The sequence below is a fragment of the Giraffa tippelskirchi genome, chromosome 11, assembly GCF_054371585.1.
Source record: "Giraffa tippelskirchi isolate mGirTip1 chromosome 11, T2T-mGirTip1v1.2.pri, whole genome shotgun sequence".
Taxonomy (NCBI): Eukaryota; Metazoa; Chordata; class Mammalia; order Artiodactyla; family Giraffidae; genus Giraffa; species Giraffa tippelskirchi.
Genome location: NC_137285.1, coordinates 51,282,573 through 51,307,469, shown reverse-complemented (window position 1 = coordinate 51,307,469; position 24,897 = coordinate 51,282,573). Strand labels below are relative to the sequence as shown.

Genomic DNA, 24,897 nt, shown 5'->3' with positions numbered 1-24,897 from the left:
CAGCAGGCGGATTTTTTTTACCACTAAGCCACCTGAGAAACCCAACTTGTTCTTTCGCAATCTGCAGAGATGACCAAGCCAATGTTTACTGTGAGTTAGTGTTACCCGTTTACTGTGAGTTAGTGTTACCCGTACTTTATATTAATGTATCTTTATCTCTAAGGGCAATCTACAAGGACAATTTTGGGGTCTCCTTGTGCAGAGGAAGAAACTGTGATACAGAAGACTTGACTGAATTGCCCAAAGTCACACAGATAATTAGTAAAAGAAAATGAATTTGAATCAAATTTTGTCTGGCTCCAAAACTTACGTTCTCTTCTACCTAAAGACAAAGAAGAACCTATCTAGAACCCTTTTCTAGAACGCTAGAAAATTAGGTGGTGGAGCTATAAAACCAATGACTGAACCTTAAATAGCAGTGCAGCCCCTGTGGGACTCTGGGTAGCTTATAGTACCTCTCTGAACCTCAGTTTTCTCATCTGTCAAATAGAAGTAACAGTACTAACTCACAAGGTTATTGTAGGGATGACCAGTGACATGGCCTGTTAATGTCCCTGCCAGTTGCAGTATAAGAATAGTTTCCTTCTGTCCCATAGGTAATGTTTCTTGGTTGATCAAAGGCAGACTGTGTCCTGGTTTGAAGTAAACCCACCCCTCCATCTTCAGCATGAGCTCTGTAGTGGATACTTTCCATTCTTCTGTGAGGATCAAAAGAGTTAACCTTTCTTGGGAGTTTTAATCCCACCCGAGGATTTAACCCAGAGTAAATTAAGTATGACATTTTTCATCACTAGTGGCAGCTCCTACAAACAACTTTTGAATTCTGGCTTCTAAGTGGCAGTAATTGCCATATCTTTCTTAGAGTGGAGAGGATTCTGACTTGGTCTTGAGAAGACGCTTCTCTGGAGATGGGAAAATTCATCCATAAACCCTGCATTTGTAGATCAAGACCCTCCAATCACATAAGTGATGAAAGTTCTAAGTAACTGGTCTAAGTTCTAAGATGTCAGTGTTCTCTTGTCTTAACTATCGGGAAGGAACACCTGAGTCAAAACGCAATTCTCTTTCAAAACAGGAAAAACATATTGAATAGACAGAAACAGAAAGCATTAGAAGGATAGGGTTTTTCACTGTTGACTCCAATTTGGGGAAATTATAAATTATATGGTTCAGAGTCCACCATGTGGAACAACCTATAGAGAGATGCCATTTCTGGTGTTGTCAGATAAGATACAGAAAAGACTGACATTGCGTGGGACATACTTAAATGATCACTCTTGTTTGTCTGAGTTAAAGGTTTAACTGGACATCCTGTATCTCCTATATTTTATTCACTGAATCTGGCAACTCAAGGCCTTATTGAACACTGACTGCTCTCTGCAGCAGGAGCTGAACCCCTGGGAAGTCTTCCAAGGGTGCAGATTCTAGAATCAGACAGCCTGTGTTCAAACTGGGCTTTACCACCACAGCTCTGGTGAACTTCGGCAAGTTGATGATTTTTGTTAAGCTTCTGTTCCCTCGTCTCTGAAATGGAGCTAGGAAGAGCACGTACTTCCTGAAATTATCCCCAGGATTCAGTGTGTCCAGTAAATACCTGTTGAGCACTTGCTGAGAATCAGTATCTGCCCTCCACTCTGGAGGACACAGTCTGTGCCCTCATAGTGAGGGGTGAGAGGCAGGCCATGGCAGATTCCAGTAAGGAAGAAAACAGCAGGTTAGAAGGGTGGGGATGTGCTGTTTGACTCGGGTTTGTGTGTCTGTGGAGTGACGTCTAGCAGAGACACAAATGACCTGGGGGAGCCAGCGAGTTGTGTCTGAAGGAAGCCATCCAGGCAGAGAAGGGGCTGCTGCACAGGCCCAGGCTGGCAGTGTAGCTGCCACAATGTTCAGGAGGAGCAATAAGAGGCCACTGTGCCCGAGACGGTGACAAAAGGGTGTTGGCAGCTGACCAGAGAGGTCGCTGAGGGAGGGGGAGGGGCATAGGGCTTGCAGTCATTGGTGAGACTTGGAATTTAACTCCAAGTGAGCTGTGAAAACGCTGGAGTTGTGAGCAAGGGCGTAGTGTTAAGGCTCAGGTTTTAGAAGGACCCCTTCTAAAACCACTTCCGAGGTGGCTTAGTGGTTAGAAAAAAAAAAAAAAATCTCCCTGCCAATGCAGGTGATGTGCATTCAACTCTGGGTTAGGAAGATTCCCTAGAAGAGGGTGTGGCAACCCCCTCCAGTATTCTTGCCTGGAGAATCCCATGGACCGAGGAGCCTGGTGGGCTACGGTCTCTGGGGCCACAGGAGTCGGACATGACTGAGCGACTGAACATGTGACACACACACACACGCACTTGCCATCCGCCTCTACAAGGATTAAATTGTGAGCTGCTGCTGAGCTTCAACACCTGAAAGGAGCTCAGGGTGGAGAGCAGACATGAGGCACTCTGTGCTCTGGGAAACGGGCAAAACAGGTCACATATTTTCAGGAGCTGATTTTAGGAGCCCAATTCATGCATCTCACATCTAGAAAAGCACTAAATTCCATCATGGTGATGTCTACTCCATATGACTTTGTAACCTTTATGAGACTAGCAGAAACTTTCTGCAAAAATATGTGCTTGATTGCATGTACTCCCCCTTCACCGAAATCAAATATACTGACCTTCCCCTACCTCTTAGCAGCAGTTTCTCAGAGCTATCTGAAATGTTGTCTCCCAGGCTATAGCCCTCCTTTCGTACCCAGTTAAACTTAACTCTCAACTGTCACATTGTGGGTTTTGTTTGTTTGTTTGTTTTTGTTTTTAAGCCTCAGAGAGACAATAGTGGTTTGGACCAGGGTGTGAACAATAGAGGTGGTAAACAGTGAGGGGAATCCCTAGGATGTAGGTGTGAAGAGGTCTAAAGACTGAGCCCTGGAGCTGCCCAGGGATTCAAGATAGAGAGGATGTGCAGAGGAGACAGAAAATGAGTAGCCGGTAAGGCATAAATAGAACCAGGAGAAACGGATTAAATGGAATTTAAACAAAACTCGTAATTTATGCCAAGCACTTAATCGGTTTGTAAGTTTTAGCTCTTGTGTTTGTTGGAACACAGGTTAGGCTATTGTAACCATAGACCCCAAAATAGAGTTAAGACAGAAATTCGATTTTCTCTCGCTTTGAGTTTGCTTATGGAGTTCAGGACTGGTGTGGAGCTCAGTGGCATCAGGGGCCCAGGCTCTTTCTAATCCACTCTTTTTTTAAATTTATTTTTTAATTGAAGGATAATCACTTTACAGAATTGTGTTGGTTTCGGCCAAACATCAGCATGAGTCAGCCTTAGGTGTATATATGTACCCTCCCTCTTGAACCTCCTTCCCACCTCCCCCCCCATCTAATCCACTCTTGAGAAATGTCTCATCCACACTGGGGGGAGATAGGATGGGAGTGCCCCTTTCCTTTAATGGGCACTCAAGAGCCCACTCACTGGAAAAGACCCTGATGCTGGGAAAGATTGAGGGCAGAAGGAGAAGGTGGGGGAGAGGGGACAGAGGATGAGGTGGTTGGATGGCATCATCAACTCAGTGAAGTGAATTTGAGCAAACTCTGGGAGCTAGCGAAGGCAGGGAAACCTAGAGTGCTGCAATCCATGGGTCACAAAGAGTCAGACACTACTGAGTACCTGAACAACAACATCGCTTCTACTCACATCCTGTTGACCAGAATCTATTCACCTAGCACAACAAGCTAGGAAATGTCATCTTTTGCTGGGAAATGTCATCTTTTGCTTAACATCTGGGTACTCGACTGAAATTTTGAATTCTCTACATGCAGGGAGAACAAACATATGGGTATTGATGAGCCAACTTCCAGTCTGTGTGACAAGCATAATTTCAAAAGTCAGTGCTCTCTGTATATGCCAATAGTATTCTTAAACGCAAAGGGAATTTCTCAGGCCCCTGATTGTCACTTACTTTTCAGATTCCTACATCTTTTTCTGTTGTAAAATGTTACACCATAACTTCCAAAAGCAAAACAAATCCCCCAAAACCACATTTATTTTGACATCATTATAGATTTATAAGAGGGAGCAAAGGAATGTAGAGGGAAGTCATATGCATTTCCTCTCCAAGACTTCTCCCCAATGCTAACATCCCAAACATTCAGGCAACGCTAGGCTTCTTGGGTTGGGACAGGTAGCTAGTCCTGAGTGTCTGCCATCGAGAGACAAATGCTATTGAACTAGAGATCAGAACAGGAAGCCACACTCCAACATTTCCTACAACCTCCCAGTTGAGTAGTTAGCCTCATATGCTTCCTTTCTTCCTGTCAAGAAAGTTCTTCCTTGAATGCATTATTTCATCCACAAAGGGTCCCTAGAGCCTTACTTAACCCCCTCCTTTCTTATGAACTGGGCTTCCCTGGTGATTCAGATGCTAAAGAATGTGCCTGCAATGGAGGAGACCCAGGTTCAATCTGTGGGTCAGGAAGATCCCCTGGAGAAGGGAATGGCTACCTACTCCAGTATTCTTGCGTGGAGAATTCCATGGACAGAGGAGCTGGTGGGCTACAGTCCATGGGGTCACAAAGAGTCAAACATGACTGAGCAACTGAGCAACACTTTCACTTTTTTTCCATATGAACTGTTGATTTGAGAAAGACTAATTTGGCTTTGAGATTTACTTCAATGTTAAGAAGCATGAGAATTTTCTATTATTTGTTTAAGATTGTTAAATGGCTTCAAAATAAACAAAGGACATATAGTAAATGATGGTATAGCCTAAGAGCCCTGTCGTTTGGCAAGAAATTTCTCATGGTGTCAGGATTTGTCTCCACTGGTCCTGCAGACATGACACCAAGTACTTCAGCAGATTTCTCAGAAATACCAATATTGTTTTTTTCCAGAAATTTGGAACTATCCGGGCAGATTTGATTGAGCAGATGAGATTTAAACAGAGACTAAAGGTGATCCAGACACTGGAAGATACTACAAAACGGAATGTGGTGAGTCTTCTGAGAAATGGCATGTGGCCTTCTGTTTCCATCCTTCCTTGTATTCCCACTGACTCAAATTCCTGCTTGACAGACTAAGCGGATTTAAAAGAAAACAATCAGGAAGTTTCCCATTATGATATTTTTGAGTTTGTGAAAGTCATTGTGTTATTCTTTTTATAGGTACGAACCATTGTGACTGAAACTTCCTTTACCATTGATGAACTAGAAGAACTTTATGCTCTTTTCAAAGTGAGTTTCGAAGAAAATTCATGTACATTCAAGGGAGTAAAAGAGTTCACTTTTTTTTTTTTTAATTTTTGACTGCACTGGGTCTTCATTGCTTTGTGGGCTTTTCTTCGGTTGCAGTGGGTGCGGCTACTCTCTTGTGGTGTATGGGCTTTTCTTTGCATTGGCTTCTCTTCCGGAGCACGAACTCTGGAGCACTTGGACTTCAGTGTTTGCAGCTCCCAGGCTCTAGAGCACAGGCCCAATAGTTGTGCACAGGCTCAGCTTCTCCAAGGCATGTGGGATCTTCACGGACCAGGGACTGAACCCGTGTCTCCTGTATTGGCAGGTGAATTCTTTACCACTGAGCCACAAGGGAAGCCCAGGAATTCACTTTAATAATTCAGTTAGTTCCTAGATTTTTCTGTTAAATTGTGAAGGGATAGCATAAGTGTCAACGGGCATAAATAGGAAGATGGAGTTAAGAGTATAAGAAGAGTATAGAGTACTTATAATTCATTTAAATTGATGTTTTAGCCTTCTTCCACTGCATGTAGTATTTTCACTGTTTCCTTGGACTTAAGAAAATAGGGTGTTACTTTATAATACTCATTGGAATGATGGCAGTCAAGTTTAAATTCTTTCTGAAACTTCTGTAAATTTTAATTTCCTATATTAATCTATTCAAGCACCCTTAAAAAGAGATACATAGCTGGAATAAGAATAAAGCTGCTTGAATGTCTAAGGGAAAGCCTAGTTGTTTAAATTTCTGTGATTTTGCATTTCTAAGTCAGCCCACACCAATCTTGATCCTCAATAAGGAAATGAAGCCGTGTAGAATTGTTTTTCTTCTAGGAAAAAAAAAAAAACACTTTTGTTTTAACTGTCATTACCAACATCATAGGTAAAAATGTGACAATTGCCAGGAAAAATTTTTAAAGGATGCTTTTTATGCAGGTACCAATTTTATCACAATCTCTAATTGGCTAGTTTTTTGTATGTTACAGAGCCTTTTATTTCCAAAACTAAAGATAATTGAGGATGGCAAAGATAGTATAGGAACAAACAGAAGGGGGCAGACATAACGATCTGAGTTGGACACGAGTAGATCTTAGGATCAGACAGAGAATGTGAGAGCTGGGAATATTTTTGCTAATATTCCCACTTACCTGTTAGCTACTGGAGGCACCACCGTTGTATTTATTTCTGTTTCTCTAGCATCTAGTTTCGTGTCCCTGCCCAATAGGTGTTCCAAACATGTGTGTTGAATACATAGGTGATTCAGTGATCCGTTTTCAGTCTAGTACAATTTCGCATGCTTCTGAGGCAGGCGCAGAGAGGTTGATGGCTTCGTGCAGTCCAGCCGTGTGGGCAACAGCGCCCCCAGCAGGCTGCATTCAGCACTTAACGGTGCAGTCTTAAGCATGTGCCATCTCATTCTGAGTTTTATTCGGATATGTAAAGCACTGTGCCTGATGGCTCCATGTTAAGTTGGTTTTCCATAAGGAGGGAAGAGCCCCTCTTCATTTCACAGAGGGAAAAATACAATGATCCAACTTGGATTGAAAGGAAAAAAATACAATGATCCCACTGAGATGGGATTTTAAAAGGATACTGAGGACTGGAAGAAATCTGCTTTACAGAGTGGGGGTGGGGGATGGGTAGGGCCAGGATTTAGGGTAACTGTGCAGAAGTGGGGAGTAGCAGCTAGAGGCAACAAGACCATGCACAGGTAATGGGAAGGGCTATGACATTCAAAAGAGGAGGCTGACTTGGGGGCACCCCAGAAGAGGAAGACCAGGGCTGGTTGTCCAAGATCCTGAGATCACGGAAGCCGCATCTTCTTCCCTGGGGGCCCCTGCCCTCTGCGGTCTGTGTGCCTCCAGGTACCAGGTGTGTAATTTGTACACCAAGGATATTGCCTGAAGAAAGCTCTCCTTACATTCCAAAACCCTGCCCTCAGGTGTGTTGACAAACAGGAGTTCCCCAAGTCTCCAAGAGAGAACCTGACACCCTCGGTTGGTGTCAGGAGTGGGAAGGATTCTCGGGGACTCAGTTCAGTTCAGCCACTCAGTCATGTCCAACTCTTTGCAATCCCATGGACTAGGCTTCCCTGTCCTTCACTGTCTCCCGAAGTTTGCTCAAACTCATGTGCATTGAGTCGGTGATGGCAACCCAAGACAAAGACTTCAGATAAGGACTCTTTCTTGAGTTTTTTTAAGACTTTTCACTGTTTGTTTTTTTTTTAAAGCCATTTATTTTAATTTATCTGAACCAACATTTATTGAGGTATTACAGTGTCAGACACACTGCCAGACTCTTCAGTCTTTTATAAAGTCAATTTCGGGGGGATTTCCTTCAGATACAAAGGAAAGAGACATTTGTTTCCCACAGTTTTCTGCTTGGGCTTTGGGCTAAACTTGATAGAAAAAGGTGAAAGACTGCCACCCTGAGGCAGATTTGGTAGAAAATGTGATTCACGGCCCCTGTGGCTTACTTGAACTCTTTTTAAATTAGTCCTTTTTCAGTCTCGGGTCCCTGCTGCGCAAAGGATGGAGTAGGGGGTCTCGTCAAAGGAGAGGGATGTGGTCTGTGTGGCTTGTCATTTCCTGATGGCCGTGAGCACCATGAATGTGCTTGCGCCACACTCAGGTCTGGTTCCAGAGGAACGTGGGTGCTTTAGTTAGGAGGAAGTGCTTCGGGTGACCTTTATCCACTGATGGGGCTCTGGTAAAAGGGGACCCTCCCTTTGGGGCCATGTCACTAACTGGTTCCCACCCACAGGGCAGCTGGGCATCACGTCAGTACAGCTCCACCCGGGGCACCCCTCGAACCTCAGCCTCAGCCTCCCTCCTCCGACCCCACCACCATCCCCATGCTCCTCCACTCCGCCCCCCCCCCAATCCCCCACCATCCGGCAGCACTTGAGTGCAGCCCCCAAGCCTAGTGGACTTGACACACCTCCTTTATTCTCCCAAAGCTGCTCTGAGACACCTCTCCTTCCTCCTCTCTTGCCTACTCCCACTCCTCTCTTTGCTGGATTATTAGCCACAATTCCCAGTAAACAATGAGGATGAGGACACTGGTCTTTGCTCTGTTCTAAGTAAGAACCACACTGAAGTACTGCACACTCACTGCTGACTCCTCCTTCTCTCCTCAGAACCCCTAAGCAAGGGGGAACGATCTGGCGTGAGAGTGCTTTTTGCTATTGCAATGTTTATACATGCTTATAATGCAATAGACAGTACAGCAGGAAATAAAGTAAAAATAAAATCTCCCTTTGGATGCCCCTCTGTCTCCCCAGCCTACCGTTCATTGCTAACTGTAAACGTCTACCTAGGGAGACTGGAGTCTTCTTACTGGCCTTTCTATTAGATGCTTCATCTTTGCGGTCTTCCTAGAATGGGCATGTGTTTCTGCCAGAATCAATATGACCTCCTGAATAAAGAGGCTGCCTTGTTTCCAAGGACAGAAACAGGAAGCCTTTAGCTGGATCTCTGTCCTCCGCCACCCTAGTGGTTCCTGCTGATAATTTTCCTGGTGCTATTTTCAGATGCACAAAACAGGAGGGACTGCATACTTGTAGCCTCAGTACTGGATGACTAGGATAATCTTTGGGCTTCCCAGGTAGTGCTAATGGTAAAGAACCAGCTTGCTAGTGCAGCAGATGAAAGAGACAATGGGTTCGATCCTTGGGTTGGGAAGATTCCCTGGAGGAGGAGGGCGTGGCAACCCACTCCAGTCTTCTTGCCTGGAGAATTCCATGCACAGAGGAACCCGGCGGGCTACAGTCCATGGGGTTGCAAAGAGTCTGACATGACTGAAGCGAGTTAGCATGTGTAGCACACATGCAGGGTAAAATTTGTGTGATCTTGGTGACCGAGAGGCAGGGATTTTCAGGACACTAAACTAGGAGTTTGGAAACCCAGAATCACATTATGATTCTGGTTTGACTATGATTCTGGTTAGTGGACTCGTGGAAGCCACTTACCCTCTGGGCTGTACCATCCTCACCAGGGACAGGAGGTGATCAGACTGCCTGAATTACAGATCCTGAAGGTTAACAGTCTATGTGTTTCTTTTAAAACGGAGAGTTTGTTTGTCTTTATGGTATTTCTTTTAAAACAGAATATTTCTTTGTCTTTATGGGAGTTACTCCTTAAAATGCTTTTGAGTGTGGGAGTAGCAGGAGGAGAAAATGGTGAAGGGGAAGTTCTTTCTTCACCTACTCCAGTAATTGAAACGGGTTTTTCATGCCAGATATAAACACAGAGATGGTTGCCATGGAATTGGTGGGAGGTGGGCAGGTGGAGATAAATGTAAAAGAGAAGCCGAGGGTGCCCTGGGTCCAGACCACTGCCCCAGGAAATGCTGACAGGTGACCTAAAACCTTTTCCCAGATTTGAGGAAGGCCTTTCTTGCCAGTATTTGCTGTGAGATCCAGCCTCCCGTATCATCCTGTTCTTCAATTCTGCAGGCAGAACATCTAACCAGCTGCTACTGGGGCGGGAGCAGCAATGCGCTAGACCGGCATGACCCCAGCCTGCCTTACCTCGAGCAGTATCGCATCGACTTGGAGCAGTTCAAGGGCATGTTTGCTCTCCTCTTTCCCTGGGCCTGCGGAACTCACTCTGACGTGCTGGCCTCCCGCTTATTCCAGTTATTAGATGAGAATGGAGACTCTCTGATCAACTTCCGAGAGTTTGTCTCGGGGCTGAGTAAGGACATGATTACATGAGTTTGGGGGTCGGGGTGGGGAAATCGGGGGAGATGGGGCAGTGAGCGCCATGGTTGTCCTTGCTGCCCTCAGGACCACAGCTCTGCTTGCCTTGGAAGACAGGGCTTATAGGACAGAGGATCCCATTTTAAGGTTTGCAAGCTGATTGTAAATTTGTTTTTAGTTAATGGACATATTGTATGATTAAATCATTACCTTCTACATTAGTTAGTCTCTCAGTCGTGTCCAGCTCTTTGTGACCCCATGGACTATAGCCAGCCAGGCTCCTCTGTCCAAGGGATTTCCCAGGCAAGAATACCTGAGCGGATTGTCATGCCCTTCTTCAGGGGATGTTCCCAATCCAGGGATCAAACTGGATCGCCTGCATTGCTGGTGGATTCTTTACCATCTGAGCCACCAGCCCACAGATAGTCTTCAGCACTAGCTAATATACTTTATCATAGAATTTGCAAGAATACCAACTTAAACACTAAAATCACAGACCATGATAACTTTATGAGGTAAAAAGAAATGTTTGGATGTGGATAGCTTTTCCTTGTCCCAACATATATTTATCCTACATATGATATATTTCATAAATTTTTATGAAACATTTCATAATTTAATAAAAGGCTAAAAAAATGAACAGCTCTGCAGTCTAGTGGAAGTCTTTTCTCCTCATTTTGTGGGGAGGAAGCGTGTCCATTCCTGAGAATGCACACCCATGCCCGACAACCATCACAGGCTTCTGCCTGTCAGCCTCGCTGTCTGACCTGTTTACTGCTCTGCATTCCACTGGGCTTGTTACATTAATATTTGAGCAGAAAAGCTATGTGGTGGTCGAGCTTAACCTGACATGAGGTTGTGGATATAGCAGGCATGATGTCGGGCTGCCAGAATTAAATAGGAAGGAAAAAAATTTTTTAATTCTAATTGTGCCACACTCTGTGACCTGGTCCATCCACTCGAAAGTGACATGTGCCCAAGGAAAGATGAAGGCATCAGGCATAGAGCCAACAGTGATTCCAGAAAGCACCCTAAATCATAGAGAATAATGTCTCGGAAGGCTTAAAGGCCAGAGGACACTGATGGTTGTTAAAAAAAACAAAGGGGAGTAAGTGAGGTCGACTTAGATAAGTAAAAACTATTTGTAGAAAGCACTCAGATACATCAGTCAAAAGGGGTACGTGGAGGAAACTAGCCTTTAGTAAGCGTAGGCACCATTGTGATGCTTTAGAACTTGTACATTATCACTTAATCCAAACAGACCTTTGAGGTAATAATAGTATTGATCTGTACTTCCCAGGTGGCTCAGTGGTAAAGAATCTGCCTGCCAATGCAGGAGACACAGGAGACGTGGGTTTGATCCCTAGGTTAGGAAGATCCCCTGGAGAGGAGGACATGGCAACCCACTCCAGTATTCTTGCCTGGAGAATCCCATGGACAGAGGAGCCTGGCGGGTTACAGTCCATGGGGTCACAGAGAGTCAGACATGACTGAGCAGGAGCTCGGAAGCACACAATAGTGTTGATAACTAACATTTATACAGCACTGACTCAGCCAGGCTTTGCTCCCAGACTTTATGTGCAGTTAATTTACATAAGGCACACAACTGCAAAGTTGGTGTTTGAACTCAAGCACCCTGGAAGCAGGGTTGTGCAGTTACTGTGATGCTTTATTATCTGTGTGCTTACTATTAATACCCTCATTTTCAGTTAAAGAGATGAGGCTCAGAAAAGTTAAGCAACATGCTGGAACATTTGTTTTTAGCAAGTCAAAATATATCTGTTACTGAACTGAAAGGCGCAGTTTGTCCATGCTGGGCCCAGGATTCAAACAAAGTCTGTCTCAGAAGCACGTCCTTTTTCATTATTCTGTGCTTAAGGACAGCAAACAGAATTTTTTTTTCTTTCCTCCTTTTTCAGGGAAGAAGGAGGTATTGATTTTTAATTACACAAATAATCCATAAATACATTCTGCTTTTTAAAAAAGTGAACAAAGGAACTCACATGGTGGTCCAGTGGTTGAGACTCCAAGCTTCCATTGCAGGGGTGCAGGTTCGATCCCTGGGCAGGGAACTAAGATCCCATATGCCACGCAGCATGGCCAAAAACATAAAAATAGAAAAGTGATAAAATTTTTAAAAAATGAGCAAAATAAAATAAAAAAGTGAAACAATCCAGACAAGGCTAGAGACCTTTTGACCCTCTCCTCATCTTTTCTGTTCCAAAGTAACTACTTAGTATCATTGGTATCTATCAAAAGGGAGATTTTTTTTAAATGACCTTTGGACAAAATAAGGAGAAGAAAAAAAAAAGACAGATTCTACATGTAGAAAGGGGTCAAGGAATTTTTGCCATAAACATCTTTGCTGCAACCAGTTTCGCCGTACAACTAATTGCCCATAAGGCCATTTTAACATGAGAGAGAAAAATACTTAGTTGACAGTCATGACACTAGAAAACGATAACAAGTCAGTGTTTGTAAATCCTTTTATGAGCATGGCATCCGGTCCCATCACTTCATGCCAAATAGATGGGGAAACAGTGGAAACAGTGGCAGACATTATTTTCTTGGGCTCCAAAATCACTGCAGATGGTGACCGCAGCCATGAAATTTAAAAACGCTTGCTCCTTGGAAAAAAAAGCTATGATCAACCTAGACAGCGTATTAAAAAGCAGAGACATTACTTTGCCAACAAAGATCCATCTAGTCAAAGCTATGGTTTCTCCAGTAGTCATGTATGGACGTAAAAGTTGGACCATAAAGAAAGCTGAGGGCTGAAGAATTGATGCTTTTGAACTGTGGTGTTGGAGAAGACTCTTGAGGGTCCCTTGGACTGCACGGAGGTACAACCAGTCCATCCTAAAGGAAATCAACTCTGAATATTCATTGGAAGGACTGATGCTGAAGCTGAAGCTCCAATCCTTTGACCACCTGATGCAAAGAACTGACTCACTGGAAAAGACCCTGATGCTGGGAAAGATTGAAGGCAGGAGGAGAAGGGGACGACAGAGGATGAGATGGTTGGATGGCATCACCGACTTGATGGGCATGAGTTTGAGCAAGCTTCTGGAGTTGGTGATGGACAGGAAAGCCTGGCATGCTGCAGTCCCTGGGGTCACAAAGAGTGGGACAAAACTGAGCGACTGAACTGAACTGAACTTGATGAGCATAGTCATCCCTCTTACATGTCAAAACCAGAAGTTTACCAAGCTTTGGCAGATATAAAAGAAGTGGCTGCTAAGTCACAGTGACCTTCAAGAGCACTAATACGTGATTCTTTAGCTAATTTGGGTACAATAGCTTCTCCTTTCAGGCTGTCTTTACCAAATGTATCACGCAGTATTAGACATTGATGGCAAAAGGAAAATCAAGCTTCCTCTCTCCTCCAAAAAGGAAATGGTTGTGTGATCCCAGATGGGTATATAAGCTTCTTGAAAATGGTGAAAACACAGTCTGGCTTAGATTAGCTTGCTGAAGGATTTGCAAAAATTGATGTCTGGTTTTCCAGTGTAATGTAACCATCAACCAGTAATTTTTTTTTTCTTTTATGGCAAAATGACCTTATGCTCAATTCGTTGTGGGGTAAATCTGCTTCTGGCGAAGATGTTCAGGATGAAAATACCACTGTGTAGAAAGTGACAGGAATCAATATAAATATATAATTCATTTAAGCTTAGTCAAACCCCAACGAGGCAAATACTCTTCAAAATCTTGGGAAAAGGAAAGAGAGGCTTGCAGTCCACGATAATGAAAATACTGGAGAAGAGTACTTAGGCTTCTTAAAATGTAGTTGAGTTCTTTGAGCCAAATAAACTCCATCTAGATTGCTGGGAGGAGGCTCAGAGTTGTAGTCAGTCATGCAGGTCGATTACAGCTATGGAGATGGACAAGTCGGCTAGGAAAGAGAAATTCTGTTCAAGTCTTAAGAAAGTAAAGAAACTCATGTCAATGTATGGCAAAACCAATACAATATTGTAAAGTTAAAAAATAGATAAATAAACTAATTAAAAAAAAAAAAACTAAAGAAAGAATTCTGGAAAAGATAGGTCAGTAATTTTAGTGTCCATCCTCAGAAAGATCCCCCCTGAAATTAGTGACCAGATAGTGAGTTAGAGATAAGAGATTACTATCTGGAGGCACAAAGTGGCTGGATCTCCTTTTTCAATGGTGTTGTTGGAAGGCAGCTTTTCTAAACAAGCCACACAGGTCACAAAGCAGCTGGTCATTGGATGCTGGAGAGTTGGAGGGATACGGAAGCTGGTGATCCCAGGACTGACTGAACCCTGCACCCGGAGTGTGGCAGCCAACGGAGAGTTCTCTGTACACCGGGCTTGATGCGTAACCTCTGTGGTCGTTTCCTCATTGACAAAGTAATGGTTGTTGGGCCTGAAAGAACTAATTCCAGTTAAGTTCCTACAGCAGTGCTTGGCTCAGAAAGGGTTAGTTATTGCTGTCTCTACAATGACTATGAACCCCCTCTGCCTGACTCAGGCAGCGATTTAAACTATCAAGGTAGAGAAGCCACACTAAATGTGTCAGTTACACAAGCTGGAAGAGACAGCATGTTGGAGGACAAAAACAAGCTGGAAGAAAATAATATTAGAGGAGAAAATGATTGGGAATAACAAATTGATAGGGATAAATCGAAGTCTAACATTTTTAAAAATTATTTATTTATTTATTGTTTTACTTATTTTTGGCTGTGCTGGGTCTTTTGCTGCACTGGGGCCTTACGTAGTTGTGATAAGCAGGGGCTACTCTCTTGTTTCAGAGTGTGGGCCCCAGGCCCTGTGGGCTCAGTAGTTGTGGCTCAGGGACTTAGTTGCCCAGAGGTATGTGGAATCTTCCCTGACTGGGGATCGAACCCCTTTCCCCTGCATTGGCAAGCGGATTCTTAACCAGTGGACCACCAGGAAAATCTCCAGAAGTCTTAAATTTTAAGAAATGATTGTAAAAGAACTGTATGTCTGCATATACATACATATAGTGGTTTCAGCTATGCTTTCTAGAGCCAGAGAAATCTGAGTTCAAATCCTGGGCCTGCCACTTGCTATTAATAATAGCTTATGGCCTTGAACACATTACTTGAGTAAGCCTGGCCTTCTTCATCTGTAAAGTTGGGATAACAACTGTGCCCATCTCATAGAATTCTTGAGAGAAGAAAGTGAAATGCATATGGAAAGAAGTGAATGTAGGGTTTGTTGTTGTTCAGATGCTCAGTGCCTGCAGCACATCAGGCTTTCCTGTCCTTCCCAAAGTGAATGGTTCATAAATGTCTGTCATTATTTTCATGATTAGTATGAGTCAGCGTGCAGACATCTTGAGGTTTAGTTGACTGTGTAGTCCAACTCCAGACTGAGGAGTATAAAGAGCTGAATGCAGACTTAGGCTGTATTAGGGGAAGAGTCAAGAACAGTTCCACTCTTTTCCACGGTGGACAAGACCCATCTGGAATTGTCTGTCCAGAGGCAGACTGATGGACACATTAACACATAAGGTAGATGTGAGTAAAAATAAAAAAGAATATACAAACCATGTCATATGAGAAAGTTAAAAAAGAGAGGTGTAGCCTGGGGAATATAAATTTGCCTTGAAAAGATAAGCTGGTGGGAAACAGGACAGCTGTACTTTAAATCTGAAGGATTGTTGCAATGAAGATGCAGTAGACCTATTCTATTTGACTTTCAAGAATCAGGAAGAGGAGTAGTTCTAAATCTTTTGTTGAGTCATAATCTCTCAGATCTGATAAGGACTGTGGAAATTTTCTTCCACCAAAATGACATGGGAGTGTGAACACATTTTCTGTTGTATGCAGTTCATGAACTTGATGAACCTGAGTCTGCAGGTTAAGGGTCCTGACTGAAGTAAAAATGACAGGAGCACTTTCAGTGTTTCAAGAATTCCCTAATGGGATGAGATACCTCTGGTTGGGATGAGCTCCCCATCTCTGACTCTGAGGATGTTCAAGCAGGTGCTGGATCCTCTCCTATGTGGATGTGGACATGGGAGGTCAGACGAGATAATCCCTGCTGTCCCTGTCAACCAGTCCAGATCCTGTGATTCCTCTTTTCCCAAATCCCATTCATCTTTAACTCTGCACTCTGAGAACATGTATTTACAAAGGATTTCCTGATTCCTGAAATACCTATTGACTTTAGGGGGGAAAGTAACAAGATTCTTTGGTTTGAAACCGTGGCGATACAATGGCAGCTGTGTGCATGCTAAGTTACTCAGTCATGTCCGACTCTGTGACCCTATGGACTATAGCCCACCAGGCTTCTCTGTCCATGGGATTCTCAAGGCAAGAATACTGGAATGGGTGGCCATGCCCTCCTCCAGGAGATTTTCCTAGCCCAAGGATTGAGCTGCGTCTCCTGTGGTTCCTGCATTGCAGGCTGATTCTTGACCACTGAGCCACCGGGGAAGCCCCTAATGGCAGCTAGGTTAGGCTAAATTGAACTGAAGAAATATTTAAGAGACCAAAAGCAACTAAAAATGATTTCTAAAATGAATAATTTGAAGCATTCTCAAACATGTACTGAGGGACTTCCCCAGCGGTCCAGTGGTTAAGACTCCATGCTGTCAATGTAGGGGGCATGGGTTCAATTGCTGGTCGGGGAACTAAGACCCCACATGCTGCAAGGCATGGCACCAAATGAAATTAAATTTTTAAAAAAATAGAATTTAAAAACATGTATCAAGATTATTTCTGAACTCGAGCAATTATTATGATAATGAGGCCCAGTCACCAGACTTTTCTTATCAGTAATGTTAGTTGCTCAGTCATGCCTGTGATCCCATGCACTGTAGCCCCCCAGCTCCTCTCTCCATGGAGTTTTCCAAGCAAGAATACTGGAGTGGGTTGCTTTTCCCTTCTCCAGGGGATCTTCTTGACCCAGGGATCAAACCCCCATCTCCTGCAGTGGCAGGCAGATTCTTTACCATCTGAGCCACAAGGGAAGCCCTTCTTATCAGTAACACTCGTTTAATTTGTGCCAGCTTCTAGTCTAAGAATCTTTAATTCTCACCTTTCGTGGGTCCTAATGTCAAGATGACTGGTAGAATCTTCTCATTTGTCATCCTGCCTCCTAGAGGAGAAACTGAGATACAGAGAGCTTCACTCTCCCAAGGGCACATGGTATCAACACAAAGACTTTGAAACCAGACATCCTCATCCCAGAGCTTTTAACACAAATCCCACACAATATCTGGGTTTCAGCTTGTAAAAGGTTGATGCTTCAAGGGGACACTAAGCCTCGGGGTGGGGCGGGGCTGTTGTGAGCACACACAGTACATTTCATATTGGTATTTATGTGACTTCTAGGTGCCGCATGCCATGGGGACCTCACAGAGAAGCTCAAACTCCTGTACAAAATGCACGTCCTACCTGGTAAGTGAGCCACACAGAGTAGCACATGTACCTGTGACCCCGGCCTGGCTTGATGTCTTTTTTGGTGCGACCTGTTTGCCTCTTCTTTGATACACAAAAATCCCTCATTGATCACTAAGAACAAACTGAACAATATTATTGACGTGAGTTCCTGAATCAGCAGGTGCTTGATTCAGTGGTCATTCATTTGTCCAAAGTGTGAGCTGCAGTAATAGAGCAGACTTTTGCAAGAGAACAAATAAATAGCGCTTGGTAACTCCTGGAATTCTGAGTCTAGGGAGAGCACTCTTACCTCCAACAGAGACAGTGGGAAAGATGGTGAGGTTTTGAGTTCAGCTTTAAACCAGGTTGGCCACCAGTTGGAAATATCTAGCAAATACTAAAAAAGAAAGAGAAGGAGGGAAACAGAGAGAAAGGAAGAGAGAGAGAGTAGAGAGAGAGGGAGGGAGGAAGAAAGGGGGAATTAGTTTTAAGGATAGAGATAGGGTAAAACTATAGATTTGGGAATAATCTAAAATTTGGTTCCTTAAAGCATCATTCCATAGGATTTAGGAAAGTTTCTGAAAAAGGAAAACGTGAAGGGACCCTTTGGTGAGGGGTTGTTATAAAGGAAGATGGAGTTAGAAATGGAGGGAGCCCCTCTCTCGTAAGGTTTTTGAGGCTGCGGGTATTCCAGGACCCTCAGTGCTGTGACTCCCCTGTGTCACACTTCTTTAATAATTAAAGCACACTTTCACTGAGTCTTGGCCCTGCTAATGTGAGAACTGTCTCTCCTCTCTCTCCAGAGCCATCCTCTGATCAAGACGAGCCAGATTCTGCTTTTGAAGCGACTCAGTACTTCTTTGAAGACATCACCCCAGAATGCACACATGGCAAGTGACTCTTTCTCATCAGGGCCACTCTGATTTTGTTCTACAGAGCCCTCTGTTGTTGGAAACCAAGTTGCCTCTAAAGCTAGGCAGCCAAAGAAGTATATGAATACAGTTGCCTAATATGCTATTTTCTTTTCAGATTTTTGAACGTTAGTAACTACTGCGATCAGGAAGATCCCCTAGAGAAGGGCATGGCGGCCCACTCCAGTATTCTTGCCTGGAGAATCCCCATGAACAGACGAGCCTGGTGGGCTACAGTCCATGGGGTCACAAAGAGTCAGATATGCAGGTTATGAAGCGACTTAGATGACTAAGCGACTTAGTCAGATATGAAGCGACTTAGCATGCATGCAACTGCTGGGGAGTGGGTACTTTAGCCCATCAAAAGGACCATGTATGACCAGGACTTCCCTGGTGGTCCAGTGGCTAAGACTTTGTGCTCCCAAGAAGAGGGCATGGGTTCAATCCCTGGTCAGGGAACTAGATCCTATATGCCACAACTAAAGAGCCTTCATGCTGTAACTAAGACCCAATTGCAGCCAAATAAACAAATAAAAGAAAAAGCACGACCTGTAGAGCATTAACTTTGCTCCCCTCTCCTTGATAGGGTGAGACATTCATTAAAAATGTCATCCTATTGTTATGCTGCTCTTCAAAATCAAGACTAGCATCTCTATCAGATATGTTGCTCTGTAACAGATGTCAGCAAACTTTGGACCAAATCTGGCCCGCCACCTCTTTGTATGGCCTGTGATCAAATGTATATTATCATTTATAGTATAAATGTATATTAATACACATTTTATATTACAATATAAAATGTATATTAAAAATTAAAATAATATAAAATGTAAATGTTACTGCCTATATAAATAAAGTTTTGTTGGAACACAGCCAGGAACATGGCCAAGCTCATTCAGTTATATATTGCCTATGGCTGTTCTCACACTGCAGTGATAGAATTGCCTCAGATATTTGCCATCTGGCCCTTTACAGAGAAAGTTTGCCGACCCTTGCTCTGTGTGGTTGTTAGGTCTGCCCAGACATGATCTAGCTCAGTGGAAATACCTCCAGACTAATATGTGAACTTGTTCTGTTTTGCCATATGTGAATCTCAGCAGCATCTTTCCACTTGATGCTGCCATGTATTATTTACTTCATCATTATGGCAGCTTCCTGACTTCACCTGTTCGAAAGTCAGTGTGAGTTGTTCCTGGGTCCTTCTGCCTCTTAAATCTTACAGTCTCTAAGGAAGCACAGCTCAGACCTGCTTTTGAACTGTGTGCACCTAAGTGATTGAATGGAGAGGAGTGAGCGGCAGACACAGTCTTCTTATCGACATACGGGTTATGGTCAGGAGCTCTGGTCAGGATGCTAGCTCTGTCTAGAAGACCTCCAGCAGCTTCGTGTATCTGGGAGCCTCAGGGTCCTTGTGGGAACAAGGGAGATGAGAGCTGTCACCTTGGGCACAGTAAGGATTCAGTGAGATAATCTAGTAAACCTTCCAGCATAGTGCTTTATCCGACAGCATTCTTCACATGGCTAGCAATCAACCCCACCTAGAGGTGTTTCTGCTTTCTCTTACATGTGCTAATAAATCTGTGGGTTTATCATGTAACATTCTCCTTTTTTTCTTTCTAACTCTCTTGGCAGTGGTTGGATTGGACAGCAGAAGCAAACACAGTGCAGATGATGGCTTTGTTACAGTGAGCTTAAAACCGGACAGAGGTACAGACTTCCTCTTCTCTGTGTTTCTCTTACTGCTGGTTCAACAGTTGCTTCTTGACCTTTGACCACTAATTTCTTGGCATTTGGATTTTAGGGAAGAGGGCGAATTCTCAAGAAAATCGTAATTATCTGAGACTCTGGACTCCAGAAAATAAATCCAAATCAAAGAATGCAAAGGATTTACCAAAATTGAATCAGGTGAGTGCCAAACAGCACAATTCATTCATTTTAAACCTTGAAGCTCTGTTTTCAGTCATAGATAAATGTAGAATAAGTACACCTCAAGGATAATGGTAACTTGGAGCACTTATTTAGTACCTGTTTGAATGTATTTTGTGCATGCTTTTGTGCATTTAAAGTATGCTCTGTTATGAGGAAAGAGTACATGCATTCTCATACTAATCATTAAAAATACTCTCAGAGGAAAGGGAATCCTCCTACACTGTTGGCGAGAATGTAAATTGGTACAGCCACTAGGGAGAACAGTATGGAGGTTCCTGAAAAAAATTAAAAATAGGACGATACCATAAGACCCTGCAATCCCACTCCTGGGCATATATCCAGAGGAAAACATCATCCATGAGGATATATGCACCACACCATGGTCTTAGCATAGCTAAGACATGGAAGCCACCTCAATGTCCATCAACATAGGAATGGGTAAAGAAGATATAATACCTATGTACAATGGAATATTGCCCAGCCATTAAAACGAATGAAATGATGCCACTTGCAGCAACATGGATGGACCTGGAGGTTGTCATACTGAGTGAAGTAAGTCAGAGAGAGAAGGAGAAATATCATATGACATGCCTTATATATGGAATCTAAAAAGAAATGACACAAATGTACTTACTTATAGAACAGAAAGAGACTCACAGACTGAGAAAACAAACTTACAGTTGCCGGGGTGGCAGGGAGAGGTGGAGGGCGGGATAGTTAGGGAGTTTGGGATAGTCTTGTACACACTGCTATATTTAAAGTTGATTATCGACAAGGACCTACTGTATAGCACATGGAACTCTGCACTGTCCATTGTGACAGCCTGGGTGGGAGGGAAGTTTAGGGGAGAATGGATACATGTATATGTACGGTTGAGTCCCTTTGCTGTTCACCTAAAACTATCACAACATTGTTTATCGGCTATACCCTAACACCAAAACAAAGAAAAAAAAAAAAAAAACCCTCAGAGGGACTTCCCAGACAGTCCAGTGGTTAAGACTCTGTGCTTCCTATGCAGGGGACACAGGTTCAATCCCTGGTAGGGGAACTAAGACCCATAAGCCTCATGGTGTGCCAAAAAACATTTTAAAATACCATCAGATATTCAAAAGATAAACTCGTGCCATTTCAAAGCACTGTACTCAGCTATAAATAGGTGTCTGACTTTTTTCCCTTTAACAGCTGAAATAAAATGAGGAAGATAAAACAATGTAAATAATTTAAAATACAGGATGAAAATGCTGTTTATTAACAGAAGAACAGATAAATTATCTAGGTGGAGGTAGAAAACATGACTTCTGGCCAGGGACACCAGCAGATGTGTCATGGAAGAGGGGATTTGAGCTGAACTTGGAAAACTTGGGCCAAATGCTAAAGTGTATAAGCATGAAATAAGATGAAGGCAATGGCACCCCACTCCAGTACTCTTGCCTAGAAAATCCCATGGACAGAGGAGCCTGGTAGGCTGCAGTCCATGGGGTTGCTAAGAGTCGGATACGACTGAGCAACTTCACTTTCACTTTTCCCTTTCATGAACTGAAGAAGGAAATGGCAACCCACTCCAGTATTCTTGCTTGGAGAATCCCGGGGACGGCGGAGCCTGGTGGGGTCGCACAGAGTTGGACACGACTGAAGCGACTTAGCAGCAGCAGCAGCATGGTTTACTTAAAAGTCTGCAAGAAGGGATAAAAGAGTTAAACATTTGTATAACAAAGGAACCACTAGTAAAGAGACCTGTAGTCGTGACCAATAGGAAATCCATCTGCATCTCCCTGTGCAGGTTCGAATCCTGCTTGACTACAGTCGAAATTGGGCTTTCCAGGTGGTGCTAGTAGTAAAGAGCCCACATGCCAATGCATGAGACATAGGAGATTCGGACTTAATCCCTGGGTCAGGAAGAACTCCTGGAGGAGGACATGGCTACCCACTCCAGTATTCTTGCCTGAAGAATCGCCATGGACAGAGGAGCCTGGCGGGCTACAATCCATAGGGTTGCAAAGAGTCAGACATGACTGAAGCGACTTAGCATACACACGATAGAGACTGAATCACACCGTCCATCTCTTTAAATCTACACATCCATCCACTCTACAATAGGACTCTTCTGGGATCTGGCAGGAGTCCTGATAGTAAATGGCCTTGCAGTCCACTTGGGTCGTGGCTCTGTACTCCCTACGAGGTGGTCATGGTCTCGTGTTTTCCTCTGTCACTTTTCAGGAGCAGTTTATCGAGCTGTGTAAGACGATGTATAACATGTTCAGCGAGGACCCCAATGAGCAGGAGCTGTACCACGCCACAGCAGCAGTGACCAGCCTCCTGCTGGAGATTGGGGAAGTGGGCAAGCTCTTCACCCCCCAGCCTGCCAAGGAGGGCGGGGGCGGGGGCGGGGGCAGCGGGCCGGCCGGCCACCAGGGCATCCCCGGCAGCATGCTCTTCCCCAAGAAAGCGCCGAGCCAGCCTTACGTGCCGGAAGCCGTGGAGCCCCTCCCGGCCAGCTTGGCCGGGGCCGGTGAGGAGCACTCCCTGGGCGGACAGATGGAGGACATCAAGCTGGAGGACTCCTCGCCCCGGGACCACGGGGCCTGCTCCTCCATGCTCATCTCCGACGACGACACCAAGGACGACAGCTCCATGTCCTCGTACTCCGTGCTGAGTGCCGGCTCCCACGAGGAGGACAAGCTGCACTGCGAGGACATCAGCGAGGACACGGTCCTGGTGCGCAGCGGCCAAGGCACAGCGGCGCTGCCCCGAAGCACCAGCCTGGACCGGGACTGGGCCATCACCTTCGAACAGTTCCTGGCCTCTCTCCTGACCGAGCCGGCCCTGGTGAAGTACTTTGACAAGCCCGTGTGCATGATGGCCAGGATCACCAGTGCGAAAAACATCCGGATGATGGGCAAGCCCCTCACCTCCGTTAGTGACTATGAGATCTCGGCCTTGTCCGGCTGAATCCGGCGCCTTCTCTGGGGACCGGGAAGGTGGGGGGCGGGGGGCGGGGTCTTTTTTATGTTCTGTGTTGGGGCTTCAGTCTTCCTTTTAAATTAAATATTTATTAGTACCCGGCTTGAAGCCTAGTGTTTTCATAATATAGTACAATGAAAAGCTGTTGGAGAAATGCTTAAACACCTCCATGTAGGTACAGTACCACTCTCTTCTGGGGGGAGGGGGATTTACCAGAATGCAGTGAATTCCCAAAAAAAGATGACTCTGTCCGTGATATGTGTGTATTTATAACTTCTTAATCTTACTGTTGAGCTGTATACATAGTGCTGTTTAAATGCTAAATAAGGCAGCAGCTGTTGTATATTTGGGCTTTTTAAATAAAATTAGAACTGTAAGGAAAGTGAGATGCCACAGAGAGAGAGAATGTTCTTAAATGGAATAGGCATTGTCAGCTGGGGTAAATTCTATACCACTTTAAGGGAGCATTAAAGCTATTTTTTAAGATTTGAAATATATTTCATAAAAGTCCTCTATTCAAAAATCATAATCTGCAGGCATTCCCATTTGAGGTTCTAAGCAGTTAGGAAAGTATAAGTGATTTTTATGTGATGCCAGAATAACACCTCTATTTGATCAGTTTGGACAATACCAGACCAAATTGCATTGAAAAACTGATGATTTAAGTCAAGTGGCCGGAATTCAGAGGGAAATGAACAGTCTTTTGCGACAGAGAATCTGAAAGTGGCAACAAAATGATAAAGAGGGCTCAGAATTTTGGGGGTGGGGTGGGGGTGGGGAAGAGTAAAAGTACTGATGCTTCTTATACTGAATTTTCAGCTTCTTGTTACTCATTGCAAATAAAGCAAAAAATAAAACAATAAACTTTACCATTTCTGTGCTCTCAATAGGTTCAAGAAATCATACCATGTATCACATATGACCATCTTTCCAGTTAAATCAATGTAGAGTTAATGTAAAATGAAAAAAAATCTGCAAGATCACGTAACTGAATGTGTAAAGCGGAACTTGACACTTTATATAAGAGAATAGTATGCTCTATTTACTGAATGGACTTGGAAATGAAAACTCTCGCACCTGCACTTTGTATTTTCGCTTCTTTTTTATTCCTGTTACAGGTTTGTCTTTTACAGATGTTGGGGTTTTTTCTTATTGTTGAATTCATAATCATGGTCACATTTTCTTTGCATATTCAGAATATTCCTTCCAATACATTCCTTTATTTTAGAATCCACTGTCTTTATTTTTAGCTCTTGCTGCTGTTTTTAATTTTGTTTACAGAATGATTTTTTTTAAAACTGTCCAATGATGTAGTGTTAACCTCAGATAGAATAAATGTGAACAAATAAAATACATGGATACTCAAATGTGGCTTCTGTCTCAGTACTTCAGTTCCTGTCTGTGGTGATAACATTATTCTTTTGAAAACTTTGCAGGGGAAATTATGTTAGACAACCATTTTGGCTAAGGAAACAAATTTTTATAGGCAAGTATTTTGAGATAAATACAGTTTGGGGAACTCCCTGGTGGTCCATTGGTTGAGACTTGGTGTTCCTGTGGGGGCACAGGTTCAATCCCTGGTGTGGAAACTAAGATCCTGCAAGCTGCACAGCATGGCCAAAAAAAGAAAGAAAGAAATATACTGTGTAGTGGTGTGCACATGAATGTAAAATAAGGAAGAGAATCACTATTGGTCATCTAATTTTCTAACTCATCCTACATAAGTGATGAAAGGGTGAAAATCCCTCTGTAACACCATTTGGTATATATTTCATTGAGTAGTCATTTGATTTGACTCTTAGGTTGTTATACATTATT

General features: G+C 43.7%; 1 protein-coding gene across 1 annotated transcript in view; it reads left to right on the top strand.

The window, feature by feature from the left end:
- The window catches only part of TBC1D9 (TBC1 domain family member 9), a 122,661-nt gene extending 98,215 nt beyond the window's left edge, over window positions 1-24,446 (top strand). The window contains exons 14-21 of the mRNA XM_081540677.1: window positions 4,869-4,967; window positions 5,139-5,207; window positions 9,661-9,901; window positions 17,231-17,296; window positions 18,082-18,168; window positions 19,822-19,896; window positions 19,991-20,094; window positions 22,336-24,446. Of these exons, the coding sequence (XP_081396803.1) occupies window positions 4,869-4,967; window positions 5,139-5,207; window positions 9,661-9,901; window positions 17,231-17,296; window positions 18,082-18,168; window positions 19,822-19,896; window positions 19,991-20,094; window positions 22,336-23,067 (1,473 nt within the window). The 3' untranslated portion in view covers window positions 23,068-24,446. The remainder of the gene's footprint in view (window positions 1-4,868; window positions 4,968-5,138; window positions 5,208-9,660; window positions 9,902-17,230; window positions 17,297-18,081; window positions 18,169-19,821; window positions 19,897-19,990; window positions 20,095-22,335) is intronic.
- The last annotated feature ends 451 nt before the right edge of the window (window positions 24,447-24,897 follow it).